Source organism: Sciurus carolinensis, chromosome 7, assembly GCF_902686445.1.
Source record: "Sciurus carolinensis chromosome 7, mSciCar1.2, whole genome shotgun sequence".
NCBI lineage: Eukaryota > Metazoa > Chordata > Mammalia > Rodentia > Sciuridae > Sciurus > Sciurus carolinensis.
In genome coordinates, this window is record NC_062219.1 from 96,298,601 (window position 1) to 96,326,334 (window position 27,734).

A 27,734-nucleotide genomic window follows, 5' to 3' on the forward strand; every position below is an offset into this window, starting at 1 on the left:
GGATTTCAGGTGATTCATCATCTTCTTTGAAAGTCCTTAAAAGCCACACCCTCCCCAAGACCAGTCTACACCAAATGTTGCTTGTTTACTTTTAGAAGCATATAAACGCCAACAACATGATTTTAATGTCTGCAATTTTCATAGGAAGAGACATACCCTATCTTTTGGAAAAAGTTCTGGATAACTGGAATAGAATATTGCATTTAATAGATGTGATAAAGACAAGCCCAGGCAAGCCCTGTGAATCAATTTGCCACTAAACAATCCCCTTCATACTCTCTTGTATAGGGCTATAATTTCAGGAGGAGAAAGAAAATGGGAAGAGGGGGAGAGACGGTTATGACACTTCCTTTCTAGTTAAACAGTGTCTAGAAAAGGACAGTGCCTGAGTTTGACACCAGATGCTCTGGCACTGTGAGCAACAGCAGCATGAAGTTAACTGCAAAAACACAGCAGCTGAACAAAGGCTCCCTGGATACAGAAGGGCAGATGGTATGTGAAAAAAGTCCCTCAGGATGGTTGTATTCCCAGCCCCCAAAAAAAGTCTGGATCAGAAGCTTCAGTATAATGAACAGGTAGTAATCTTAGACTTGGTGTGTCTCTAAAGAATATTTTACTAAGATTCCCTCTTTCTAACTGTATCATAAAGTCAGGCATTCAACCAAATTCTTAGACGTGGTGAGCAGAATAAAATAAATTGAAAACACATTTTTATTTCTCTAAGCATGACCCCAAGGGTGTATAAGTTGTGAAACTGAGGGAAATGGTAGCAAGTCATACTAATTAAAATCTATGTACCAAGAGCTTTGCATGTGATATTGAGCTGGGTGAGTTGAATGAGATTGGTTGATTCTCTGCCCTGCAGGTATTTGTAACTCTACATAGAAAACACCAGCATACGTAGGCACTAAGGACTCATGTTTTTGCATTGCAGAAGAAATGGACACCATCTGGGGTGAGACCAGAGGTGCACCCTGCTTGCTGCCTGCATCTGTCAGTGGCACTGAGTACAGCCCCATGGGAGGCTCTGGCTGATCTGCTAGAGGGCAGACTCCAGTCTGGAGAATTACTTACCCAACCTACCCCTTTCTCTGCTTTATGTATTGTCTGTGTGTCTCTATAGAGACTTTCTGATTCTATTTTTATATTTTCAAAGTGTTTTGTCACTTCAGATTCAGAACTTTTGCTTTTCTGATTTCAAGGTTTATAGTTAATTTTATATTTATTTTTATTTACCTTTGTTACCTACTTCCAGTTTAAGTGGATTTCTGTTTAAGAATTCTTAATGCTAAAAATTAGCTTTGTGTTTCATATGTGGTAGTTGAGCAAACATTCCCTGAACTCAAAAAGATTTGTTTTAATTTTGGTTCTATTACTTATAGCTGTGTTACATGGGGCAAAATTTTTGAACTTTCTGTAATTCCTTGGAATATTAATAGCACTGGAAGAGATTTCGAAGAGATTTAATTAATATAGTCAAGGGTTAGAACAGTGCTTGGAACATGAGCACCAATTGAAAAGGAGTCATTCCTCATACATGCTTTATTCTGTAATAATGACCAGTGAAAACCCCACTAAGTGTTCAGTTTTGCAGACTTAAGAGTTTTACACTTTTTTTCTTTACATGGTATTTTATTTTCCTCTGATAATAATAATATGTGATAAATGTTTATGTAAATTAACAAATATATTTACAATTTCTAACCCAGTATAACTTTCGTCAGGTACAGTGTTTAGAATTATATTTAATACCTGAGTTATATACACATTATAATTTAATATAGGATAGAGAACCTTCTCCTGTCCTATTAAAAATATTCCTTTTGAGGAAGTCTAGTATTTTTATATACAGCATCTCATTAGTTAATATCTTCGCTGACAGTTTTATAATGTGTTAAATCTTTTTTCACATTGCATTACAGAGTCCATTATCATAAATGCGTATTATGTACTATATGTATACTTAATTTTCTTCTACATATCTTTTCTTACCTGTGAAGCATTTTTCCCCCATCTAAAAGCCCTCACAAATTACTTTGGTTTCATCTACTCAAATACATATATTTTTAGCTATAAAATTTTAATTTCTTTGGAAAACTTTCAGTTCACCTTATGAAAACATTCAGTAAAACCAGAATAAGCACCAGGCCCAAAGAAGTGATCAAACTTTTTTGCTTCTTTTATTATTTCGCTTTCCTTTAACATTAGCTTCCTATTATGAAAATTATCTAGTATTAGATTTTTATAAAATTGTTTTTGCCTTCTCTGAAAAGGTTGGTCACATACACTTTCCTTGAATGGAATTTCCTAGTGAAGATTTTGTCTGGTCTTGTTCCCAGAGGTGCTGTTCTTGCCCATTTGACAGCTTCTTAGGAATGGAAGTGAGATCCATAGCTTTTCACATGGATACTCACATCAGGACCTTCCTTTCACACAGAGGTCCTTACTAATGATAATTGTTCTGTATTTCTTGAATGGATGTAAATGTCTGTCAGACTGGATATTTTATTGTAAAAGTGATGAGGATTGAAAAGTTGGAAAGTTAAAGGTACACCTAGAAATTGTCCAGGTTTTCTCTGACATTTGGCTGCCTAATCCCTCCACAATTGTGCTTGGGATGAGAACCTGGACACTTGTATAGATAGTGCAGCCCATTTTGAACCCATTATATTAAGTAGAATTCTAATTTCGGTAACATCCAAGATGCTTGCCTGGATTTTCCGTCTGTGCTTTGCTTTACCTCAAAGGACAGAGAAGCAATTGAACTCTCACTTGAAATGTGAAGTTTAAAAAGTAATGAATTTCTTGCTGCTTTTTATTTAGAGAGTTCAGCATTTAGTATTCATCGAAAGGTAACATCTTTCATTTCAGCATTTTTTTTCCCTATTAAGTTTGTAGGTAGCATGAAGAAGTGATGATTTAAACCCTACTGTTGGGGTCCTTAGCCCCCTTGCTCTTCTCGACCAGCGACAAGGGAAGGGAGCACTCCCCAACAAGGCCAGATGGGGAAAGGGAGGGCCGACTGACCACCCCTACCCATCCCTCTGGGTGGAGGACAATCAGATGCATCAGGGAGACCAGTCATAGCAGGAACTCATTTATTGAGGAAGTCACACAGCTTTTATGTAGGGTGAAGGCTAGGCGGGAACCAATCAGCTTAAAGGTCAGCAAGGCAGGGAGGTTCACGCAGGCGAGAGTCCCATAGGACTATATGGCAAGCACGAGCTGATCACGATGGCGGAACTGTTGTTAACCAATCCCTGACGGTGGTCTGCTTTATCCTCATTAACTTTTGAAACCGCCTTTGAGGCCTTATCTTGCTCACTCGCCGGGGAGTAAGGAGTCAACCTGAGTTAGTTAACATGTCATTAGTCCCAACACCCCACAGATTTGAAATGTGCTGTTTCCTAACTGAAGTTGGGTGATTTGCTACATCTGTTAGAGCCTCAGTTGCCTCACTGGAAAATGTTGGCCTAAAAACTTTCAATTTCCTATGAATTGGGTAGTGGTGATCTTCTGGGTTTCCATCCATAATGATCACAGACACTATCTAATTTAGTTTAGACTGAAGTGACTTTGCAGAAATGGTATGTTTGAAGGAGTGAATTCAGTAAATGTACTGAAACAAAAATAAAGTGTTCCAACTTTTCAAATAAGCTCCAAATGAAGCTCACTTATGAAGTGCTGGTAAACCGGATGACCTCAAAGGAGAATAGTTTGGGCAGGAACCTCAGTCAGATGTGGAATAGATTAGGGCCTACAAGCATAGTTAATCATCTGTGGTTTAGGTATGAGGTGTCCCCCAAAAGCTCATGTAGACAGAATGGATTTGGTAAGTCTGGTTGTTTTTAATGTCTCTGAATTTTCTTTATTTTCTATTGTTTCTTTTCTTTTTATTTGTTCTTTTTTAGGTATTCACGACAGTAGAGTATATTTTGACATATACATACATGGAGTATAACTTATTCTAATTAGGATCCCATTCTTGTAGTTGTATATGATGTAGAGTTTCACTGGTCATGTATTCATATATGAACATAGGAAAGTTATGTCCGATTCAGTCTTTCCCATTCCCATACCCCCTCCCTTCTCTTTATTTCCATTTGTCTAATCCCATGAACTTCTATTATTCCCTACCATCTATTGTTTCTTAATGTTTAGGACATCCTTTTGAAATATCAGCATGTCTGATTCATAATGAGAGGGGAAAGGGAAGAATGGAGGAACTTTGGATAAGGCAAAGGGGAGGGAGAGGAGGAGGGGCTATGGGGGTGGGAAAGATTGTGGAATGGGATGGACATTTTAACCCTATTTACGTGCATGATTGCACAAATGGTGTGACTCTGCATTGTGAACAACCAGAGAAATGAAAAGCTGTGTCCATTTGTATATAATGAGTTGAAATGCATTCTGGTGTCTTGTATAACTATTTAGAACAAATAATAAAAAAAGAAATATCAGCATGTTTAGCTATACTACTGAGAACCATGAGAAATAATATTTGTTCCATGTCTTAATCATAACCCTTGGACAAGGGAAGACACTGAAGACAGAGTAAAAACAGAACAAAATAAACAGCAACAGCAGCAGCAACAACAAAAAAAAACCCTATAAAAAGGTGAAATTCATAGGTTAAGGGATAAAGTCTTTGCAGATCAGCTTTTCACAAATTTCTCTTTCTCTAAGCCTTTCCAGAGAAAACTTTGAAAGAGTTCATGTAATATTTCACCCCCAAAAGTTATTTTGATTACATTAATCCCTTAGGTTGCTGTCAGGTCATGCTAGACATTCGATTTGATCTTGTTTAGAATGTTTAATGAAGGACAGATCTGAGTCAAATGTGGTTTCTATCTTTACACTTCAAAATTGTGGGCATTGGTTGTCATTCAGTCATTCATTCATTCAGTGATTAGAAACATTTACTTAATTCCTATTTCATGCTAGTCAATGTTATGCAACAAGGATACATCTAAAATACCACTTTCTACCATGTGTTTGTTTCTCAAGTTGGTCCTTTATCATTCCCTGCTGTCTGTCTCCTTAGACCTTGTCATTAAAATCTTTACTCTATTTGAGCACCCTTGTATTGGTTTAGATATGATGTATCACCCAAATGCTCATGTGTGAGACAATCCAAGAATTTTCAGAGGTGAAATGATTAGATTATGAGACATATAACCTAGTTAGTGGATTAATTCACTGGTAATTATGAACTGGGTGGTAACTGTAGGCAGTTTGGGTGCAGCTGGAGGAAATTGGTCACTGGGGGTGTACATTTGGGTTTATATTTTGTCTATGGTGAGCAGAGCTCTTTCCACTTCCTTGTCAACATGTCCTGAGCCATGTTCCCTCTGCCACTCCCTCTGCCGTGATGTTCTGCCTCAACTTAGGCCCCAGAGCTATGGAGTCTGATGACTGTATACTGAAGTCTGCACCTTGAGCCCCCACATAAACTTATCTTCCTCCAGTTGTTTTTGTCAGGTCCTTTTGTCACAGCAATGAAAAAGCTTACTAGAGCAAACCCCCTCCTTAAATAGAAAAATCAGAAGTTCCACAACTCTCACCTTAATGGATAAGAAAGATCAAGTGCTTAAAATCAGGTTTAAATGCAGATTCTGCCACTTAATGAGTGAACTTTAATTTTTACAGGAAAACAAATACTATATCTTACTACATCTGGAAAGTAAAAAAAAAAATTGAACTCATAGAAACAGAGAACAAAATGCGAGTTACCAGAAGCTGGGGAGTAGAGGGACTAGGGAAATGTTAGTCAACACAAAATTTCAGTCAGATAAGAGGTATAAATTCAAGAGATCTATTGTACATCATGGTGCCTATAGTTAATAAAAAACAATTGTATAACTGGAAATTGATAAGAGAATAGATTTTAAGTGTTCTCACCACAAAAAATAAATATGTGAGGCAACTTGACATATGTTAAATATCTTGATTTAACCATTTCTCAATGTATATGAATGTCAAAATGTCCTCCCAAATAAAACATTCATCATCTTGAATGGAGTGGCTATAGCAAATCACCCACAAGGTTAATTTTTAGTTGTGTCTGAAAGAGTAGATAATGGTCTCCCAGTGATAAGCTAGAAAATCAATAGGAGCCTAGATGAGAAGGAAATGTGGATCTGAGAAATGATAAAACTAGTTGGAGTAGATGGATACAGTGTTTTTGTGTGAAAATGGCCTGATATAGAGACTGAAGAAATTGGTAAGGCTGGATTATTCAAAAACTCAGAGAACATTAATTTAAAAATTTCCTAAAGGTTGAGGGGAATTGTGGAAGTTTTCTCAGCAAGAAATATCAAAACCAAAATTGTAATTTAGAGAATCACCATGGCAGTGGTACACAGGGCAGGCAGGAGAAGGCCAACTCTGGCTGCCAGAGGACAGTCGGGTAAAGACAATGATAATCCAGGTGACAAGAGAGGAAATGGAAGCATTCATTTGTAAATGGTGAAAAGAATTATCACAAGGTATTTAACTCTTCCTACTTAGTTCCAGGCTGATTTTAAATTTTCACTATTATAATAAAGGTGACACTAGACATTCACGATTTTATACATTTGGGATTATTAGACCACATTGCCAGTGGAAGGAAGATGGGGTTAATAGGTATGGATATTTTTAGATTATTTTATGCAATTTTGTGATATGCTGTTTCAAATATTTATCATGTAAATATTTTCAACTCATTTTCTCCTTTTCTTTTTTGAAGAACATCCTTACATAGGGTTACTGAAGGCATAGTCTTTTCTCTGTGACATATTCTAAAAAATTTGATAAACATCAATCCTTTTTTTCTTGCTTTCTTCATAGCTTTGTTGTGGCAAGATTGAAGTACAATAAAATACACATATTGAAATATGAAATTTAATCAGTTTTGACATGTTTTTACACACATGTAACCAATACGATCAATATAAAAAGCATTTCCATTACTTTTTAAAAATTTTAAATCATGCAGACTGTATTTCCTGATTTGTTACATTAGAAATCAAACATCTTAAGATATATAGAACCTCACTCCCACATGTCAACTATTTAAAAATTAAATGGCACACAACATGGTTTCACAACGTGGAACAGCAGGAAAGTGACCTCTATTCTGCCATCTTAAAACCCACCCAATCCTTTTTTCCATTATTATTAACAGAGGTTAAAACTTGATGACACTTTATTTATTTGTTTACTTTTGCTTGCTTACTTTTTTGTTAAAATTCAAGTGTTTGGTAATTAAATGCATTGATGATTATACCTCAACTATCACTATTATTCAGGAGTCAAAACAAAGGTTTCTAAAGTATTGACATTGAAAAGGTAACTGTTAGGGAAAATTAGAAATAAATGAATGAAATCAGTGGTATTTAGAATCTAAATAACACTGGTTATTATATTGGAAGGAAACTTATTAGGTCAAATTAGGGTCTAAATTTAATGCTCGACAGAACTTCTTTAGGTTTAGCCTCTTTTGGTTAATTTGATCCAGCCAGTGAGTTGAACTTACAATAAGCCACATAAACGACATTCAGAAGAAGCACTATGATGATAAAAATACAATTATGAAAAAAACTTTTATTCAAAATACTCTTTAAGGACATTCAAGTATATGAGACAAAGCAGTCATCTGATGGAATAATGGAGTGGGAAAAGCTGCTCTGGTGGAAATGTCAAGATCAAATCAACCTGTTGTAGTAGAAGTTTGAGATTGTCTAAATTAGGATGAATTAGATTTGCATATTTATATCATGTGTCTATATAACATTGCATACCTGTGCTTATTATATTCATGGTTCTTTCAACCTGGTTAGTCTCATACCTTCTCTGTCTTCAGCTCAAATGTCACCTCTTCTGTTTGGTCTAGTTCCCTGGCTACCTAAAGACTTAACTTATAAACTATTACACCTGTTTAATAATAGCATAAGTGTTGAGTACTGCATACAAGAGTATGTTGGTCATATTTCTCTCCCTTGGGCTCTTCATACTTCTTTACCTGCTCATATCTCTCCAAGAAGTGCCTCTCGCTTATTGTGTTCAAAATCTAGAAGTGCATAGACAGGAGATTACAGCCTGACCTGGTGGGAACCATCTCTAGGCTGGTCAACGCTCCTCACCAGCCTCTAGGACCTTGCCCAAGCTTCCCAGCATCCCTGCACCCCAGCATGGTGAAGGGGCATTCTCACTGTAGTGTTCACTAAGGATGGGTTCTGTATTTGGTGTTTTGGAACAAACTGGCTAGGTTCAAATCCTAGTTCCAACATTTATAAGATGCAATATTTTGGTCTTCTGTTGACTCAGATTTCCTCATCTCTAAAACAGTTATGGTAATGTATTTATCTCAAGGTGTTGGTTTAAGATTAAATGAATTAATAATAATTAAGAGCATTTAGGAGATAACTGACACATAGTAGGCATAATAAGCATTTTTAAATTTTATGAACTGTACTAATGGCTAGTTATTTTTAGTATCACTTGCCTTTCACTGTCACCCTAGGTACCACTGAGTGGAAAATATGGCTAGTCTATGGTGACACACATTCCACCTTGTGGAAGACAGGGTAACCCAATGTGTCGTGGGACCCTCTAGAGTGGCTGCACATTCTGAACAGCATTCCAGTTGTGTGATAGCTGGTTGTGGATTCCTGAGAAAACTTCCTTGTCTTCTTCACTCCACATCTTTTATTTTGAATTCGTTGCCAACATTTAAACATCATGAAATTTTAAGTGAAAATTCAAATTTCTGGAATTACTTGGAAATTTTTAGAACTAGTAGCTCTGGGGCCATGTTTTGACATGTCAGTGGTTGGATGGAGCTAAATGCTTACTCCTCCCTGGGAGCAAGTATTGATTCATCTGTTCACCAGCTGACTCCCTGTATCTTTGTTATCTGCCTCTTATTTGAGTCTGCTATCCTTGCATTAGGGTATCCCAAGCAGTTCTCTTTCTTTATATCATGAAGGCCCTTACTTCCATAAAAATACTTTATTGCTCATACTAGATTAGGTGATTCTTTGTGAATCAGCTTTTTGTTTTATTTATTTTTATGTCTTTGACTTTGGCTTAAACTTAGTAGGTTATATCCTAGTTCTTTGGACTGAGGAGGTCGAGCTTCTTAAGACATGAGTTAAGTTGATTTTTGTCCCTTATACAAGAAAGAATTATGAAAAAATAATTGAAAGAGAATGTATAATTGAGAAAGTCAAGCAAATTTTATGAGTTATGTTGATAACACTACATATTAGAAATGGAATTCTATTTATGTCAACTGTCAGGTTATAATGATGTGCAAAGAACCCCAAATAAATGACTTAGATTTGAATTCCTATTCTTCATTGCTTGTCATTTGATCTTGAACAAATTACCTAATCCCCATGGGCTTTTTTTGTTTTGGCAAAAATGTAGGTAATAATAAATATTCCCCCAGTGATGTGGTAAGTATTAAATAAAATACAAAATATTGCTTGGTTATGAAAATGCTTTTAAAATATTAATATATTTGCTGTGCATACTTACATTTATTTTAGTGTTTACAGAGGAGAGAACAAAGCTCCAGAAGAACTTGCTACATAAGGCAGAATTAGAATCCAAACCATATGAATCTTAGTAGGTTAGTTTTTTTCCCCACTAAAACGTAATTTATATTGTACTTAAGGGCAATTGAAAGGTTAGAGATTTAGAATATTCTACTAAAGGTGGGATAAACCAGAAATCCAGTTAATTTGTTTCAGATATTACAGCAATGTCCATGCTCTGATTGATGCCAAAGATAGGAACTTCTGACTCTGTGTCAACAGAAATAAAATAGCCACAGAGTATGAGCAACCAGACCAAACTTGGGAGGGTTTTAACCTCAAGAAGAGGGAAGACAGCCCTGACAGAGAGATCAGGCTGCTCCCCAGATGAAGAAATGGGCCATTTTTTTATTGAGTTGCTGGGGTGGAATACGGTCTGGTAATTTCCTACTGGTCATGAGTATGGTATTTTTTTCAAGGAGTATCTTCCTTGTGAAAGGTACGGATCATAGTTATTTAATTTACTATTGGAGACATTGTGGCACCAGTATTCTGTTTTTTTATGGTGCATCTAACTTTCAATAAAATTGCTGAAAAATGAGACTTAGAAGGAGGACAGAAAAGGAAGAAAAAAATGGATGCCAGTTTTAAGGAATAACAAGCCAGGAGCTAAGGCCTTTGGCAGGTTTTTTCATCTTCTGTTCCCATTATAGTTCTTGTCTCATGATCATTCTTGTATATAAAAGAAAATAAAAGGACTAAATAAAATATTCCTCATTTGGAAAAAGACCTTCTTTAAAAAGCATTTTTTGTTGAAAACAAGGCATAGACTGCAACTTCATATTTTGGATTTTTATTGGTGAAAATTTCAGGTTAATACCCAGGCAAATTACCTTTGTTTCTGTCTTGAGAAAATTTTCTTTTTCCTCTCTTTTATATGAGGGCAGATGAATGTTTCTAAATGAATGTTCTCTGGGTTTGGGCCTCTGGCTTTTAGGAAGCAGAATGACATTTTGAAAAGCAGAAGACCATTATGGAAACTGCATCTTCTATTCATTGTTGGGGCCTTGGGCAAGTTATTCTTGGTCTCACTTTTCTCATTTGTAAGATATTCTGTCACCTCTAGGGTTATGCCAAGGAAATGTGCCTGGAAATGTGCTTAATTTTACCATATTGTTATTCTGTTGTTTATTCAATAGTAGGTTAGCATTTGAAGCTAGAGGGATCTTAACTTATCTTGACTGATTCCTTAAATGTAAGAGGGGAATCCTTAAGAGACCAAATCAAGACAATTGCTATTCTTCTCAGATTCCTTTGATATTTATGTCTCTGGCTACAACTTTCATTTTCTAAACAAGAGTTCTTTAAAAGATCAAAGACATGTATATGTAAAATAGTAATAAAATTAATGTAGATTTCTAGCAATGCAATTTTAGAAATAGGGAATAGATTTAATAAGATTACCACTGTCAGATCCCATCAAAAGTGTATTGAAAAAATGCAAATATATAAATAAATACTAGAAAAATTACTTTATTACACGATAAGTACCATATAATTCAAATATAAGATTATCAGGAGTTCATCCACAATTTTCTAATAAGTGAAGCTATAAAGTTACAAAAGAGTCTTTGTTCTATGAAATATGTCCTTGTTGGTATAACAACAATAATAACAGTGCATTAGAATTAAATATAACTACAGAAAAAGTGAATATCCTATTTTCATTCTTTTATCTTTTAGAGGGCTGAATTGGTTTTATGGATAAATTGGAACAGCTCTTCACCAACATCTGTGCTGATCATGTATTTGTATAACTTATCCCTTTATATGGAAGCTCTCAGAACCTGCTCTTTGAAAAGACAATAGCTCAAAACACTTGGAGTATAGTTTTTAATCCTGACCCTATCACTTTCCTCTCCCCTTGAATGAAAATGAGAGGTTTGCAACTTTAAAAGCACCAATATCAGCTTTAAGAAACAATTTTTATTTTCAGCAACAACTTTTTGTCCTCCCCACTGTCAGTACTGAAACACCCCAGCTCCCCAGAACCAGTCTCTGTCTCACTGACCAATTCCCTGCTAGAAACATCTCCTTAATGATTATATGATTGCTAAAGTTAGGATATTTCATTGGAAATGTACTTCTTTAGTTTATTCCAAATTATAAAATAATTTGAGTCAGACATTTGCTTTACAGATTTAAAACTAGTCACAAAACAGCACTTTATATATGAAAGTACTTTTCGAAGTAAATATTGATGCAAGATGGATGAGGAGTATATGTGAAAAGAGAGAAGAGAATCCAATTCTTCAGGTGCTTATACCTTCAGTCCAAAAGGTTGGAGATTCTAAAAAACACAGAAATCATAAAAAGAAAACTTTTTAAATGAAATGGGTTTTATGAAATTATTCAGTGATACATAATATAAAATACCCCAAAGTTAAAAAAAAATGCAGACTGGTTAGACATGATCTTAATTTATTTCATGACATTTTCTATCCCACATATAAAAGGATATATAGAAAATCCAACCTGTTTGAGTTATTATGGATGAGGAGGGGACAATTTTTTTCCTTTCTTATAAAAAAATCCTATGCACATTTTAAAACCCAGCTCTCCAATTGTCATAGTTTTGAGATCCTAATTAGTACTTTCATGACATATTATTTGGCTTTTTGTTTTCTAATAATTATAGGACACAACAAAAGATGAAGGTAATGAGACTGAAGCCAGCAGGATGAGTAAATTGAGAAGGACAAGGAAGAAAGTCACCAAGCCACATCTTTGTTCAATGGACGTGGGAGAAGTGAATGTAGCCAGTTCCAATGGTATCTAACTACTGCAATCTATCAAGGATGCTGTGGTCCATGATAATCTCTATTTGGTGTTCTTTTTAATAAAACATTTCCTTTTTTTCTCTTTGGGAAATGTAAACAAGTGATAAAGTGAAATTTATTGCTACATAGGTCACATAAAAGATGGCAGATATAAGCTTACAATGTAAATTTATTTAAAAAATAGTCACAATTTAAAGGGGTTAAAACTAGGAAGATTGAAGTGGGGTAAAAGAGAGTGAAACAGAAGAACAAAACAAAGCAAGAAGAGAAGTACATTTCTGCACTGAGAGCAAATATAAAGCTCTTTACTGAAGATTTGGGAGAATGCAAGAAAGGTACAGAGCAAGCCCGTATTGGAATTCTAACTAGATTCCAATAGATCTGCAACAGTGCTGAAACAAAAAGTTAATCTGGAAAACAAACTGGGAGCAGTAGTGTTCCAAGGCAGTGGCACTAGGAATTACCAGCCCATGGTAACAGTAAAAAAGCAACTAGACTTTGAAGATTTTAGTATTGCCTAAAATTCTCTACATATCACACACTTCCATATGACCTGCAACTAGGGTGGACTACTCTCATGCTCTCATTTGGTATGTCACTGCCTAGGAATACACTATGTTTTAAGTATTCAACTCCATATTGGTTATTTTGTTTATTTATTTATTTATTTATTTATTTATGTGTTGCTGGGAATCAAACCCAGTGCCTTGTGCATATGGGCAATTGCTGTACTACTGAGATACATTCTCTGTCCCTTCTCCACCTTGTATCAAAGGACAGTTGGAACAATGATGACTTGTTTAATATTTTCCCTTATTACTACAGAAAGGATCAGAAACCAAATGACATGCCACAAAATGGGGGATTTGAACAAACCAGTTGGAGGAACTGGCTATGCTGAGTCTCATCTGCCACACCATGACAAGGACTCTGAGGATCAAACAACAGTAATAAAACAGTCACTCCCCAAGATGTCTTCCAGTGCTCCTGGTGGTGAATATAACTCAAACTCTGGTAAGGATTTACTGGTAAAGATCCTAAAACAAATGAGCATATGGTTCTAGCTACTAATTCCAGGTTTGTATTTGAATTAGAGGTAATGTGATGTTAGTTGAGGGATGCTAGCCTGAGAATCACAACACAAGAGAATTTGTACTTCTGTCACGTACAGTAATTTGCAGTTTTTGTTAGCCTCTTGGTTGCTTATCTGGAAAATGTAGGGGTTATAATTGAAAAAAATTCAAGTCTTTTTTTTTTTTTTTTTTTTTTTTTTTTTTGCAGTGCTGGGGATCGAACCCAGGGCCTTGTGTTTGCAAGGCAAGTACTCTACCGACTGAGCTATATCCCCAACCCCTCAAGTCTTTTTTAAAAATTAAATTCTGTTATTTTTTTAAGTTTCTAAATTACTTGTAGTGATACAACTATTTTGGTACATCAGTGTATTGGATACAAGTGATTGAAACTAGTTAAAAAGAAGTATTTATTCTGTGAGGGGAATTTATACATAAAGGCATAAAGAAACAGAGTTTGGAAAAGTGGGAATATAGTGGGCTTGTGACGTGAGAGGAACAGTGGCCATGCTGTTACTCTCTCTTCTGACACCAATTACACGTTTTGGAGTTTCTCAAGGCTAAGCTTAGTTTTGACAACTTGCTAGGACTCAGAGAAGCACACTGAAAGCTGTTAGACTTAAGGTCACAGTTTTACAATAGAAGAATACAGATTAAGATCAGACATGGGACAAGGTCCTGGAAAGTACTAAGCACAGAGTGTACACTTGTCCTTTCCCAATAGATAAATGCAGTAGAATTTTGCCAACTCAGGAGATTCACTTGAATTTGGTATCCATGGTCTTTATTTGGACCCAGCAATTAGCTGACCATGTAACTGGGCTTAATCTCTAGTCATTTTGGGGGTCAAGCTGATACTGTGTGATTCAACATTACCTCCATAAATGACTTTGTTAAACTTTCTGGCATTGCCCAGAGCTCCTTGGTTCACAAAGATATTCTTGTCAGGCAGATCATTCCAAGGGCTTAGAAAGGATCGCTAAGGGATCAAGGGCAAACCTCTTCTTTGGAAAGATTACATTCTTTGCTACATACAGTGCCTGAGAGGGAACTAGAGAATGGGAAGGGAGCACTATCAGACTCCATATGTATTAGTCTTCTATGGCTACCATACAAATGATCACAAATTTAGCTTTATAAAAAACACAGAAGTACTATCTCAGTTCCCAGTGAAATCCAGGGTTGACTTAATTGACTTCTCTGTTTTAGGTTTTGCAAGGCTGAAATCAAGGTATTGTCATCAAGACACTTGGGAATAATATATTTCCAAGTTCGTTCAGTATGTTGGGAGAATCTAGTTCCTTTTTGTTATAGGACTGAGATTCCTATTTCCTTGTGGGCTGTCAATTGGAGGTGGCCCTTTACTCTAAAAACCCTCTCTCTGGTTCCATATCACAAAGGCAGCAATGCCCCAATGCTTCTCATATTTGGAATCTTTTTGTATTTCTCTTTTTCTTCATCTCTTTTCTGCTTCCAGTTGGAGAAAGTTCTCCACTTTTTAGGGCTTACCTGGATAATGTAAGATATCTCCTAATTTTAAGGTCCATAACCCTAATTGTACCTGAAATATCCCTTTTGCCATGCCATTCATAGATTTTAGGGAGTAGAATCTTGAGGGGGCATTCTGCTTACCATATGACCTCCGATATTCTCTGTGCTTTGGCCATGAAGTAAAGACCGCAGACTCTAAGTATCAGGAACTGTCAATACAAATGTCCACAGGTACCACGGAGGTAATACAAATGAGAGGGATGGGCTGTTGTAGGGAAATGAGTGAAACTGGCCATGAGACATTACAGTAGAGGTCAAAATAACTATGGCCCAAGGGCCAAATTCAGCTGGTTGGCCAGTTTTTGTAAAAAGCAAAAAGCAAACAAACAACAACAACAAAAAATCCGGGTAGTTTTCATGCGAAATGGCAGAGTCAAGTAGCTGTGACAGATACCATATGACCTACAAAGTTGCAAGTATTTACTGTGGTCCTTTACAGAAAAAGTTTGCTACCTTATAAGCTTGCAGATGTATGCCTCAACCAAGTTACCACAGAGATCCAGTCAACTACTTCTTTGAAGAAATATGCAACTAGTATTACCAGTTTCAGTTCTAAAATTCTACACGAAAAAATTTTACATGAAAATTTCAAATAATTAGCTATTGTTAACTAATTCAAAAAGTTTCTAAACATGGGAAAATGAATCAGAAAATGTCTGCTGTTCACACTGACACTTCCACAAGCAGTGTGTGATTTTTGTCATATATATTCCAGTTTCAGCTATGAAAGAGGGTTGGAATTCGTTGAAACTAAAAAATGTGTAAAAAAAATGTATGCCATTATCTCTCTTTGCTCTATCAACCACAATTAGGGGCATGGGTACATTACTGACTCAACTTGGTTAGTTTGGAAGCTCCTGCTTTGGCCCAGACTGGATTAAGTTCTCTACAGTTTCTAAATACAAGTTTACAATTCCCAAAGAAACCACTAACATGCCATTTGAATGTAAATATAAATTCCAAGCTCAACAGTGAGTATAAGAAATTTTGATGAGGTATTTTCTTTGTGATAACTAGTTTTGGTTTTTCCAAAAATTGTGTACTTTTTCAAAGATAAACCCTTATTCCTCCACTTTTTGTTGTTTTTGTTTTTGTTCATGGTTTGTGCCTGGTCATGGTGCCATCTGGACTTTCTGACACTGTCTGGGTTGACGTGATGTGGTCACAGGGTGGGGTCACCTTTGCACTAACAGGGTGGTCTCCCTGTAGCCATGTGTGTGAAGGATGCCAGGCCCTTGAAAAGGAATGTGCATCCCGATTGTTCAAAAAACTGAATGGATTACAAGTGTGTTCTCAAATGCACTTTCTCCTTTTTCTTGAATTGGTATTCCTAAAAGCCCAACTGCCTACTCAATCTGCCTTTTGTAAGTAACCACGGCTTGTTCTCTGTAACTGAAATATGGCCTCATCATCTCAGAACACGGACAGCATTTCTCCAATGCCTTCTAGAGCTTTGTGGTTTTTTAAAAAAATGTTTTTCTTATTTTTTTCCCCTAAACATTCACAGCAGTAAAACTTCCTGTACGAAAACACATTGATTAATTTATTAGTCCTTTGAGGGGATAGGATAGGAGAGCACCTCCCAGGAATCACACTGTAAGAAAAACAAATGAGCCCCTGAACTGGCAATTATCTGCCTGCTATTCATCATGTGCAGCTGGGAAAGGCTGACCAAAACACTTAATTGTAAGTAACAAGTATGATTTATTTGAAGAAAAGAAATTCAGACAATGATGCCGCAAGATTAGTTGATGCCTTGCAAATGAAATTAGATTGGATAGGGTTCTCATATTTGGTGAAAGAGTTGAATTTGTAAATGAAAAATTTAGTACTAAATATACATACTGAAATATGTGATGTCAATTTTTAAATAAATTTTACTACAGCATTATTGTTATATATCATATTTGGGTTCATTTTGACAAAATCATACATGCATGAAATTTAATTTCAGTCCCCATTCCCCCACTTTTTCCTCTCTTCCTCCCTTCACCCATCCTCCTTCCCCTACTCTACTGATCTTCCTTTTGTTCTTTATTTTTGATTGGTTCTTTCTACTTACACATAAAGGTGAAATTTCCTGTGGTATATTTATATATGCACATAATGTGATTTTGTTGAATTCATTCTGCATTTCTCATAGAACTCTTCTCCCTCCCTCTCGATCTCCTTCTTCTACTCCAGTGATAATCCCTATATCTTTATGATATCTGGTCCTCTCTTCCTTCTTCAAATTTTTTTTTTTTTTTTTTTTTTTTTTTTTGCGGTGCCGGGGATCAAACCCAGGGCCTTGTGCTTGCAAGGCAAGCACTCTACCAACTGAGCTATCTCCCCAGCCCCTCTCTTCCTTCTTTCCCTTATTTTACTCTAGCTTCCACATGTGAGAAAAAATGTTTGTCCCTTGACTTTCTGAGTCTGACTTATTTCACTTTGCTTGATGTTCTCGGTTTCCATTCCTTTGCCAGAAAATTTCATAATTTCATTCTTCTCTATGATACAGTAAAACTCCATTGTGTAAATATGCCACATTTTCTTAATACACCCATCTATTGATGAGCATATGATGTCAATTTTTACTTATATATTTGACAAGGTCAAATCACATAGGGTACATTGATTTATTCATTTGTCCACCTGCTCACTCTTTAGAGGAGTGGTCATTAAGTGCCTACCATACACAAACAATGCTACAGGTACTGAGGATGCACTGGCAAGTAAAACTGAGCTCCTGCTCTTGCAGTGCTCATATACAAATGAGGAAAGACTGACAGTAAACATGTAATTATACACTATGACAGGCAGGAGGCCATGAGTACTCTGAAGAAAATGAAAAGAGATAATACACAGCCATCAGCTGAATTGTGTCTCTTTAAAATTCTTATGTTAAAGCTATTCCTCAGTACTGGAGAATGTGACAGAATTTGGAGACAGGGTCTTTAAAGAGGTAACTAAGGTTAAAGGAAGTCAGCAGGATGGGATCTTCTCTAGTCTGGCTGGTGTCTTCATAAGAGGAGAAAAGGACACAGACATGTGCAGAGGGAAGGCCATTATGAAGATATAGGAAGAAGATGATCATCCATAAGCCAAAGAGAAAGGCCTCAGAAGATACAGCTTCCTTGATAACTTTGATCTTGAACTTCTACCCTCCAGAATTATGAAAAAACAAATTTCCACTTAAGTCACTGGTCAGGGATATTTGCTGTGGCAGCTGTAGCAAACTAATACATATACTCACTGACCAGCCTCAGTGGCACTTGGAACATTAAAGTGAATTGAAAGTTGCTACCTACATTTTGATCAAGCCTTACAGAATTAATACCCCAGCTGGTCTTTATTTATTTATTTATTTTTTAGCATTTGCAGATTATGAACTCTTCTTACATTTTACACTTGATAGTATGTTTATTGCCTATTGTTGCCAATGTTAGGCAATTTAACATTTTATGAGGGTAAGCGTTTTTCTGGATGCTTCCTAGATACACATCCAGTATGAAAACTATGTGGTGATTAAAAGAGAATTCTACCTTGAGTGGCTGAATATTTTTCTCATTTTAAAATATACTTATTTGTTGTAGAAAATTTAGAAGGTACAGATAAGGCAAATAACTAACAAGATTACCTATCATTTTATTACTGAGAGCCAATAAAATTACCTTTTTCCTTTAAAGATATTTTCTTTATAGGTTATACATAATTGTTCATCCTATTTAGAACCCTGAGTATTTGGAAATTTCCATATTTTAAAATGCTTATAAATTTTATTTTATTTAAGCAGCATTGTTCAACTTGGGTTATTCACCCAATATTTCAGAATAGTCTGGGAACACAGCAATTGTTAATTTAGCATGAAACATTGTAATTGCTACAACTTAATTGTTTGTGTTAAATGGAAAGTAGTTATAAAACCTCAGGAGTCTCAGAGTAGCCAAACATATCAGTGACAGGACATTATCCCTGATGTATTTGCATAGGTGGAACCAGTAATTTGTTTTCCTCATGCTTCATGTATTTAAATCTACTTAATCTATGTTTTTAAACTGTCAATTTTATGCTTATTTTTAAAGCCTAATTATATCTTGAAAAGGATACTCAGGTATCACTGTAAAATTATTGCTGTTCAATGTCAACCATGTGACAGATTGACGGGTGTTCAAATGCAGGCATGATCACGGTGTCATTTACTAGGGTTGGAGTAATTGTGCTCACTTTATGCACTTAAGTAGCACTTACATGGTGCTTACTGTCTGCCAGTAACTGTTAAGTAACTTGTTTAATCCTCATAACAAGCCTATGAAGTAGGTAATATTTTATCTATGAGAAAGCAGAGGCACAGAGAGGATAAGAAAGTTGCCAGGCAAAGGCAGGATTTGCAAGGAGGCAGATGGGCTTCAGTATTTTGTGCTGAACCAATACATTCTGTGGTGCCTCCTACAAGTTCTTCCAGCAACTAACATTTACAATGTGTACTACATGCTGTAGCATATTCATTCATTTTGTGGTAATGAGTCCCACCATGAGAAGTCAAGAAGCCCAGATTCTAGTTTTCATCTTGGCAATGAACTGAAAATGTGGCTTAGGGATCTCATTGTGTCCCTTTGGGACTCAAGATGATGAATTGGTCAGGTTAGAGGATTTATCTCCAGCTTTCTGTAGCTCTGAAGTTTTAGAATTTGCAGACTATCTTAATAGTCTTGAAAAGAATATTTTATGATGTTTCTAATTTTAAAACTAAATATGCAATTTATATTTTTCATCTATACTCTCATTCTTAAAATGCTTTTGTTGCTTATTTAAACACGTTTTAGATTTGACAGAGACAGAATCAGGTGAAAAAAACCAATACAAACAAAACAACAAAACAAAACAAAAAACCCACCAATAAACAAAACCACAGAAAATAAATTTAAATGAACAATTTTATCTTGGATCATACAGAAACTTTTAGGTAATATCAGGCAATTCAGGAAGCCCCCAAATTGTTCAATGATAGTGGCTTTTATGGTGTTAATACTATCCAGTGATGCAAATATGTTCTAATTTCCATAAACAAAGAGATTTTTCAACAGATACCCACAGATGATAATACAAACAATAGTTCTTTTAACCTAGACCTACACTGGCAAACTTTTTTTTTTTTTTTATGCTGTTTAGACACAAGGTTATTGGGAGCCTGGTGAAAAACAGGGCAAGAAAGGTTAAGGCAGGACTCGAATGAGGGTTGCATTTTGCTAACAATCATAATGACTAAAGTTTACTGTTGTCTCTAGTTAGCTTCTCAGTTCATCAAGATGGAATGACTTAGAGCCATTATTTATTTTTACAGATCGCAACAGGGACAACGCTCAAATTTTGACTCCACCTCAGCTTTCTTCTAGAATGAAACACATTAAGCAAGAGATGGCCAAAAATCACCTCCAGTTTGTGAGATTTGAAGCAACAGATCTGCATGGTGTGTCCAGATCTAAAAGTATTCCTGCACACTTTTTCCAAGTGAGTTTTACACACAGTTAGGATTGAATGTAATTTCATAACCATTAGCAAGCAAATGGTCCTTATTACTTGTCCTTATTTTCTTGTAATCTACACAGCAATTCAAGCTGAAAACCAATAACTTATTTTGCTTTTTCCTTGTCTCTATTCAAACACATTATTGTCCCCCAAGGAACTGAACGTATACTCTCAGCTCTCAAACAACAATTCCTTTTACCCAATAGAAGCACAAAACTAATTAAGACTGGTAATTTTAGTCCTTCTGCTAGAATAATTTCCCTCCACAGAATTATCTTTTCTCTTCTTACTACAATTATAAAGATTATATTTTATTTGACATGAGAAATTGCAACAGAAGACCCAAGAGCAAATATGAAAGGAAAAATGATTAAATAGAAAGAATTTGCTAGATAAAAAGCATATCCCTTTCAGCTCTAACTCTGATAAGAAAATACCCCATTGCTGTTGGATGACTTAATGAATATTAAGTTCTTGAAAATAGTGATATCAAGAAACATTGCATTTGGGGATCTATTTTGAAACTTTCTAAGATTTTTTTAATGGTCAGTTTATGCCATATGCTTATTGGTTTACTTATTTTTCTGTTCTGGGAATTGAACCCAGGGATGCTTTAGCACTGAACTTCATCCCCATTCTTTAAAAACATTTTTTTTTTCCATATTGGGAGTGAACCAGGGGTACTCTACCTCTGAGCTACATCCCCAGGCATTTAATTTTTTTTTTTTTTTTTTTTTTAAATTTTGAGACAGAGCCTAACTAAGTTGCTGAGACAGGTTTCAAACTTGTTTCCTCCTGTTGCTGATCACAAATATGTGCCACTGTGCCTGGCTCATGTGTTTATTTTAATGACAGATTTGTTGAATACTTAAACATTATATTTCTTATAAAGGGCATCATTCAGTAGTATTTAAGAAAGCATAAAATTAAGTATCCTCCAAGTTTAACTATTTTAAAAGTATATCATACTTTTATCATTTTAATATTAACTTATATTTTTTCTTATCCCATTTATGTTAGGAAAAATGGGATATCTTAAAAACCCTTTTTGAAGGATTCCAACAGACTGAAAGTCTGTTTCTGTTGTTTCTTGAGAGCCCACAACAGTAAGCCTGCAATCCCAGCAACTCTGGAGACTGAGGCAGAATGATCACGGGTTTGAGGCCAGTCTCAGCAAGTTAGCAAGACCCTGTCTTAAAATAAAAAAATAAGAAAGGCTGGGAATGTAGCTGAATCATATACTGCAAACATATACTGAGTTCAATCCATACACTGCAAACAAACAAAAATTTTGTTTCTCAAGAAATTCTTTGTATTTATTTGACTGAAAATATTATTTCTTCTTTATTCAGTTAAGAATACCTGTTGGTTAATTTAGATAATAAAATGTGAAATTTACCATAGACAGGTCCAGAAGATAATGCAAATGAATCCCTTCCAGTCAATAAGAAAGTGAAACTGATACTTCAGTCACTTGCCAGACCTCAGGATAAAACTGTTTGCTATTCAGATTTTTTGTCAAATTCTAATCATTTATTCCATTAATGGCAAGCTACGTGTTTAGAACATTACTATAGTTTCTCAATGAAACACCTTTACAAAAATTTAACTCGATATGCTTACATTTGCCTAAGACTGATGTGCTAGACAAAATAATTTTTGACCTCTTGTTTTTCAAACTGCTATGGAAATATTTTTCAATTTTTTTGTTTTATAGCCCACGTATCAGAACCACTTTTTTTGTGGGGGGTGTACCTGGGATTGAACTCAGGGGCACTCAACAACTGAGCCACATCCCCAGCCCTATTTTGTATTATATTTAGAGACAGGATCTCACTGAGTTGCTTAGTGCCTCGATTTTACTGAGGCTGGTTTTGAACTCGTGATCTTCCTGCCTCAGCCTCCTGAGCTGCTGGGATTAGAGGTGTGTACCACCGAGCCCTGCTTAGAACCACTTTTTTATGGAGTTCAGCTAGGAAAAAGTCTGTGTGTCATGGGAACTTTGGTATAACTCATCATACAACCTCTCAATTGAGATATTTATTCTTAATTTCCTTTTTTAAAATTTGTTATAATTGATTATACATGATAGCAGAATGCATTTTGACACATCGTACATAAATGGAGTATAATTTCTTCATTCTTCTGGTTGCACATGATATAGAATCATACGAGTTGTGTAGTCATATATGTATACAGGGTAATAATGTCCGTATTTATTCTACTATCCTTCTTACCCCCATGCCCCTCCCCTTCCTTCACTCCCCTCTACCTAATCCTAAGTAACTCTATCTTCCCTAGCCCCATGCCGTTATTGTGAATTAGTATCCCCACATCAGAGAAAACATTTTGCCTTTGTTTTTTGGGGATTGGCTTATTTTGCTTAGCATGATAATAATTCTTAGTTTTCTAATAATTCACTTTCTTATTTCATTATCTAGTTATTATTATTTTATTCTCACTTAACAATCATAGAGTATACACTTAATTTTAACAAAACACTTTACATTCATTTTGGAACTTTCAAAGATATAAATCATAATGAATATTTATAACATGAATATTTGTAATTTAAGATAAATAATTTGTTTTGGAAAATTTATTGAGGAATAGACATTAGAAGCAAGCTGTTCTAAACAATATTCCCCACACAATTATGCATGGGAAACTCACTAGATCAAGTGTGGAGTTTATAATTTGAGTCTTCGCAGGGCTTAGTGAAAAGTAATTTAGTTCTTTATAAGAATAATTTAAAAATTTTTTTTCTGTTTGTGGATAATAAAATATCAATTTGAAAATTATTAAATTAGACTAGACAGGCATAGAAAAGATAATATAATCCATTGTTTATTTATAGATGAAGGAATTGAGGCCCAGAAAAGTTAAGAAAATTTTTCTAAAAATTTTGCAGACAGGCAGCAACAGAGTGGGGACGTTAGGATGTGAAGCCACATTTCTAATTCAGTTCTTTTTTCCCCACTGAAACTACTGCCTCCAGCTCAGCTTTAATATGTCCTTTTTTTCTTCATTTGAGCTAAGTGTTCTTTCTTATTAAATAAAAGTATTGGTTTTTTTAAGAAAAACAGATCATCTCCTAAGAATGAAGGAAAAAACTGTTAAATAATTGGATAAGGCCAAATAGGGAAACTAGGATAAAATGGTGTCTATGTTTTTGGAGCACTTGCCATGTCCCTGGTACTAGGATAACTGCCTTACAAGTATGAGCACATTTTAACTTTACAACCAGTTTATACTACCTTTGTTCTAGTAAATGGTTTTAAAAATTCAAATTTATGTGGGTTCTTTCTATATTTGATCTAATCAAAATGACATGCTGCTATAGAACTAATTCTTGATTTATGTCAATGGGTGACCTTCATTGAGGTCCGAATTTCATTTGTCACAGGGTTTTGAATTATTCTACAAGAATTTTTATTGGATTCGGAGTGATCTATACTGAACTGTGAAGTTGTCCTCATGCTTCATATCTCTAAACAAAATTTAAGATAATTATTATCATGAACAAGATATGTTCATGTGTATTTATATATTTCCCCAGAAATAATGGGAAGGAGTTTGAATGCAGCATCTCCAAAAAAGAATAAAGAAAATGACAGTGCTGGAAGAGTGTTCAGAAAAATGCAGATTAAATAGACTAAAGTGTGTTTTTTTTTTTACCGTTCTACATGGTTGTGAAGGACTGTTGGAATGAAGTGATAATCAACTATTTTCCACTGTTCACAGTGAAGTGAGAACAAACACAAATTTAAATTGCAACAAGTCTTAAACATTTCATGAATAAAATTCATTATCCTTCAATTTAGATACACAAAGAACTAATATAAGATGTTCAAACTAAAAAATAGACAAGTAGGGAAATAACATTATTTATTGCAATGAAAATTCAAATTGAGGAATCCATACTGAAGTGTTCTAAGTTTCCATAATGTGTGCGCATGTGTGGGTGTTTGTGTGTGTAAAACTGATGTGCATATTCTTGAGTAATTTGCAAAAGTAAATAGGTACCAAAAAATACTTAATTCACTCAACTTTATTGCTGGTAAAAGCAGATTTGGATCTGCCAATTCAGGTGGCATTTGAAAGTATGTGCAGAGAAGTAAAGAGTGAAGGAGGCATGGGTCATGGTCACAGCAGAAGAGTGGACCAGATTACCTCTATGAGCACCAACCCTCCTTGGTAGCCATGCTTTTTGAGATTTAGGAATAACATAAGGAAATGGTTTCCCTTGCAGTATAGTAGCATGTTTTATTAACCTCATAATGCTCATTACTTCATGAAAATCACACTTTAGAGTCAGGGATTTTTCTCTACCTATTAATGGAATCATCAGCACATGAAGCATTGTTGGTATTTCCACACAATTTCCAGAAATTATTTTTCAACTTTATAACCTCCTCACTTCCCTGTTGACTGGCACATTGCCAAAGTTAAATGGTGAAAGCCTTTGAACCCCAGAGATATATGGCTAGAAAGTGCCTTCATAATCATCCAATTGAAACTTTTGTTTTATAGACATGGAAGTTGAAGCACATAGTCCAGCAAGTTGCCTAGTTTTACATCAGTAATTAATAAAAAGCTATGGCCAGAGGTCAGATCTGCTGACACTCAGTTCATGATGACTGGAAGGCTACAACATTTTGAAAACTGTAACTTTGGAGATATAGGTCTACATTCACAGACAGGGTTTCTGGGATTCTGTGAGACAGTGAAGTAGTTAATTCTTAAGTGGGTTATAAAAATGAATAAAGAGAGGAGTGAAACTGTCAGATGACTTGGCTTTTCTGTATTAGACAACTGTCCTAGGTCTGATTGTGGTCAGCACTCTGATAAAGGTCGAGGATTCTTTACTGTTGAATTTTGAGAGTCAGTTAACTCAGGAGAGTATAGTAGAATAAACTGTAAATATGGGTGTGCAGGTATCTCTTTGATATGTGAATATTTTCTTTTACATCTATGAGATAGCTGGATTATATGGTAGATCTATTTATTGTTGCACAATTCGTAATAACTAAGATATGGAATTAATGTAGATTCCCCCAAATTCATGAATAGATAAAGTAGTATAGATACACAATAGAGTGTTATTCAGCCATAAAAAAGAATTATATTCTATCATTTCTGCAAAATGGATGGAACTGGAGAACATTATGTTAAGTGAGATAAGTCAAGCACAGAAAGACAAATACCACATGTTCTCTCTGTATGTGGATACTGAGAAAAAGTTGATATATATCTGCACTCCCTAGAATAATGTTTACTGGAGACTGGGGAAAGTAGAGGGAGTGCAGATAGAGGTTAGATAATGGGTACCAAAACAGACAGGAGTCAAAAGTTCTAGTGTTGCACAGCATAGTGTATAATAACCTGTTATGATTTGTGAATAAATTGGAAGAGGTGTGCTTGAAGGCACCAAACATAAAGTAATGTTAAGGAGATGGAAACATTAATTACCCTGGTTTGATCAGAACACATTTACACATGTGTGGAGTGTTCACACTGTGTGCCATAAGTATGTCCAATTAAAGCATTAATAATTAACAAAATATATGGAATAAACCAAAATAAAGTCTTCTTTGAGGTTTTAGCAGCTATACTATAAAATAAAAAAATCTTTACAAAGTACTTTTGATTATGGTTAATTTAAAATATTTCCATGCAGTTTGTATCTTTGTCTTTTGCTATAGTGATTTTCTTTATCATTACTTCATTTATTTATAAATGTTTATAGCACTTATAACTCCTGTTTTCACATCTATGAGCAAGCATATCAAGCCTTCACGGCTTAAAATAATAAGAATTACTTATAAAAGTACCTTTGGGGGCTTTATTCTGAAATATTTAAAATTTATCTGACATTGAGTTAGTGTTAACAGATGGTAAACATATATATGTGTGTGTATTACATATAAATATGATAAATACATATATATGTATATTTATCATTAGCACAGCTCTTTCTCAGCCTTTTTGTTTGTCTTCAAGTTGAAAAACCTAGTTAATGTATCTCCTTCATTTTTTAGGAGAAAGTGATCCATGGTGTTTTCATGCCCCGAGGTTATCTTGAATTGATGCCGAATCTGAAGGACAATGAAGTGAATCACATAAGAGCCACCTGTTTTAATAGTGACATAGTCCTGATGCCGGAGTTATCAACCTTTAGAGTTTTGCCCTGGGCAGAGAGAACTGCACGAGTGATATGTGACACCTTCACGGTGACTGGGGAACCTCTGCTGACCTCCCCAAGGTACATTGCAAAGAGGCAGCTGCGGCAGCTGCAGGACTCCGGTTTTTCCCTGTTCTCTGCCTTCATCTATGATTTTTGCATTTTTGGTGTGCCCGAAGTTATCAATTCCAAGACCATATCTTTCCCTGCTTCGACATTACTAAATAATCATGACCAGCCCTTCATGCAGGAACTCGTGGATGGCTTGTACCACACTGGGGCCAACGTTGAGAGCTTTTCTTCTTCTACCAGACCTGGTCACATGGAAATCTGTTTTCTGCCCGAATTTGGCATTAGTTCAGCTGATAATGCATTTACCCTCAGAACTGGTGTCAAAGAAGTGGCAAGGAAATATAATTACATTGCCAGCTTTTTCATTGAGACTGGATTCTGCAATTCAGGAATCTTGTCTCATAGTGTCTGGGACACTGATGGGAAGAAAAACATGTTCTGCAGTAGTTCTGGAACTGAACAGCTCACAGTCACTGGGAGAAAATGGTTGGCAGGACTTCTGAAGCACTCTGCTGCTCTCAGCTGCCTGATGGCCCCTGCTGTTAGCTGCCGGAAACGTTATTCCAAGGAGAGTAAAGACCAGAAGGAGAGCGTGCCTACGACATGGGGATACAATGATAATAGCTGTGCTTTTAATATCAAGTGTCATGGTGAGAAAGGCACCCGGATAGAAAATAAACTGGGCTCAGCAACAGCAAACCCTTACCTGGTGCTGGCCGCAACTGTTGCTGCAGGCTTGGATGGACTGCAGAACAGCGATGGCACCTTGGTTGGTCCAGATGAGGGCACAGACCTTTCTCAATCAAAACCTTCAGAGATTCCTTTGAAACTAGAAGATGCCCTTGTGGCGCTGGAGGAAGATCAATGTCTGAGAGAAGCTCTAGGGGAAACTTTTATTCGCTATTTTGTTGCCATGAAGAAATATGAGTTGGAAAACGAAGAAACAGATGCTGAGAGAAATAAATTCTTAGAGTATTTTATTTAG

General features: G+C 35.6%; 1 protein-coding gene across 1 annotated transcript; it reads left to right on the forward strand.

The window, feature by feature from the left end:
- The first annotated feature begins 429 nt into the window (after window positions 1-429).
- On the forward strand, window positions 430-27,734 carry Lgsn (lengsin, lens protein with glutamine synthetase domain). The gene is made up of 5 exons (XM_047559196.1): window positions 430-492; window positions 12,223-12,355; window positions 13,190-13,378; window positions 20,309-20,475; window positions 26,535-27,734. The coding sequence occupies exons 1-5, from the start codon at window positions 430-432 to the stop codon at window positions 27,732-27,734; spliced, it is 1,752 nt and encodes a 583-aa protein (XP_047415152.1).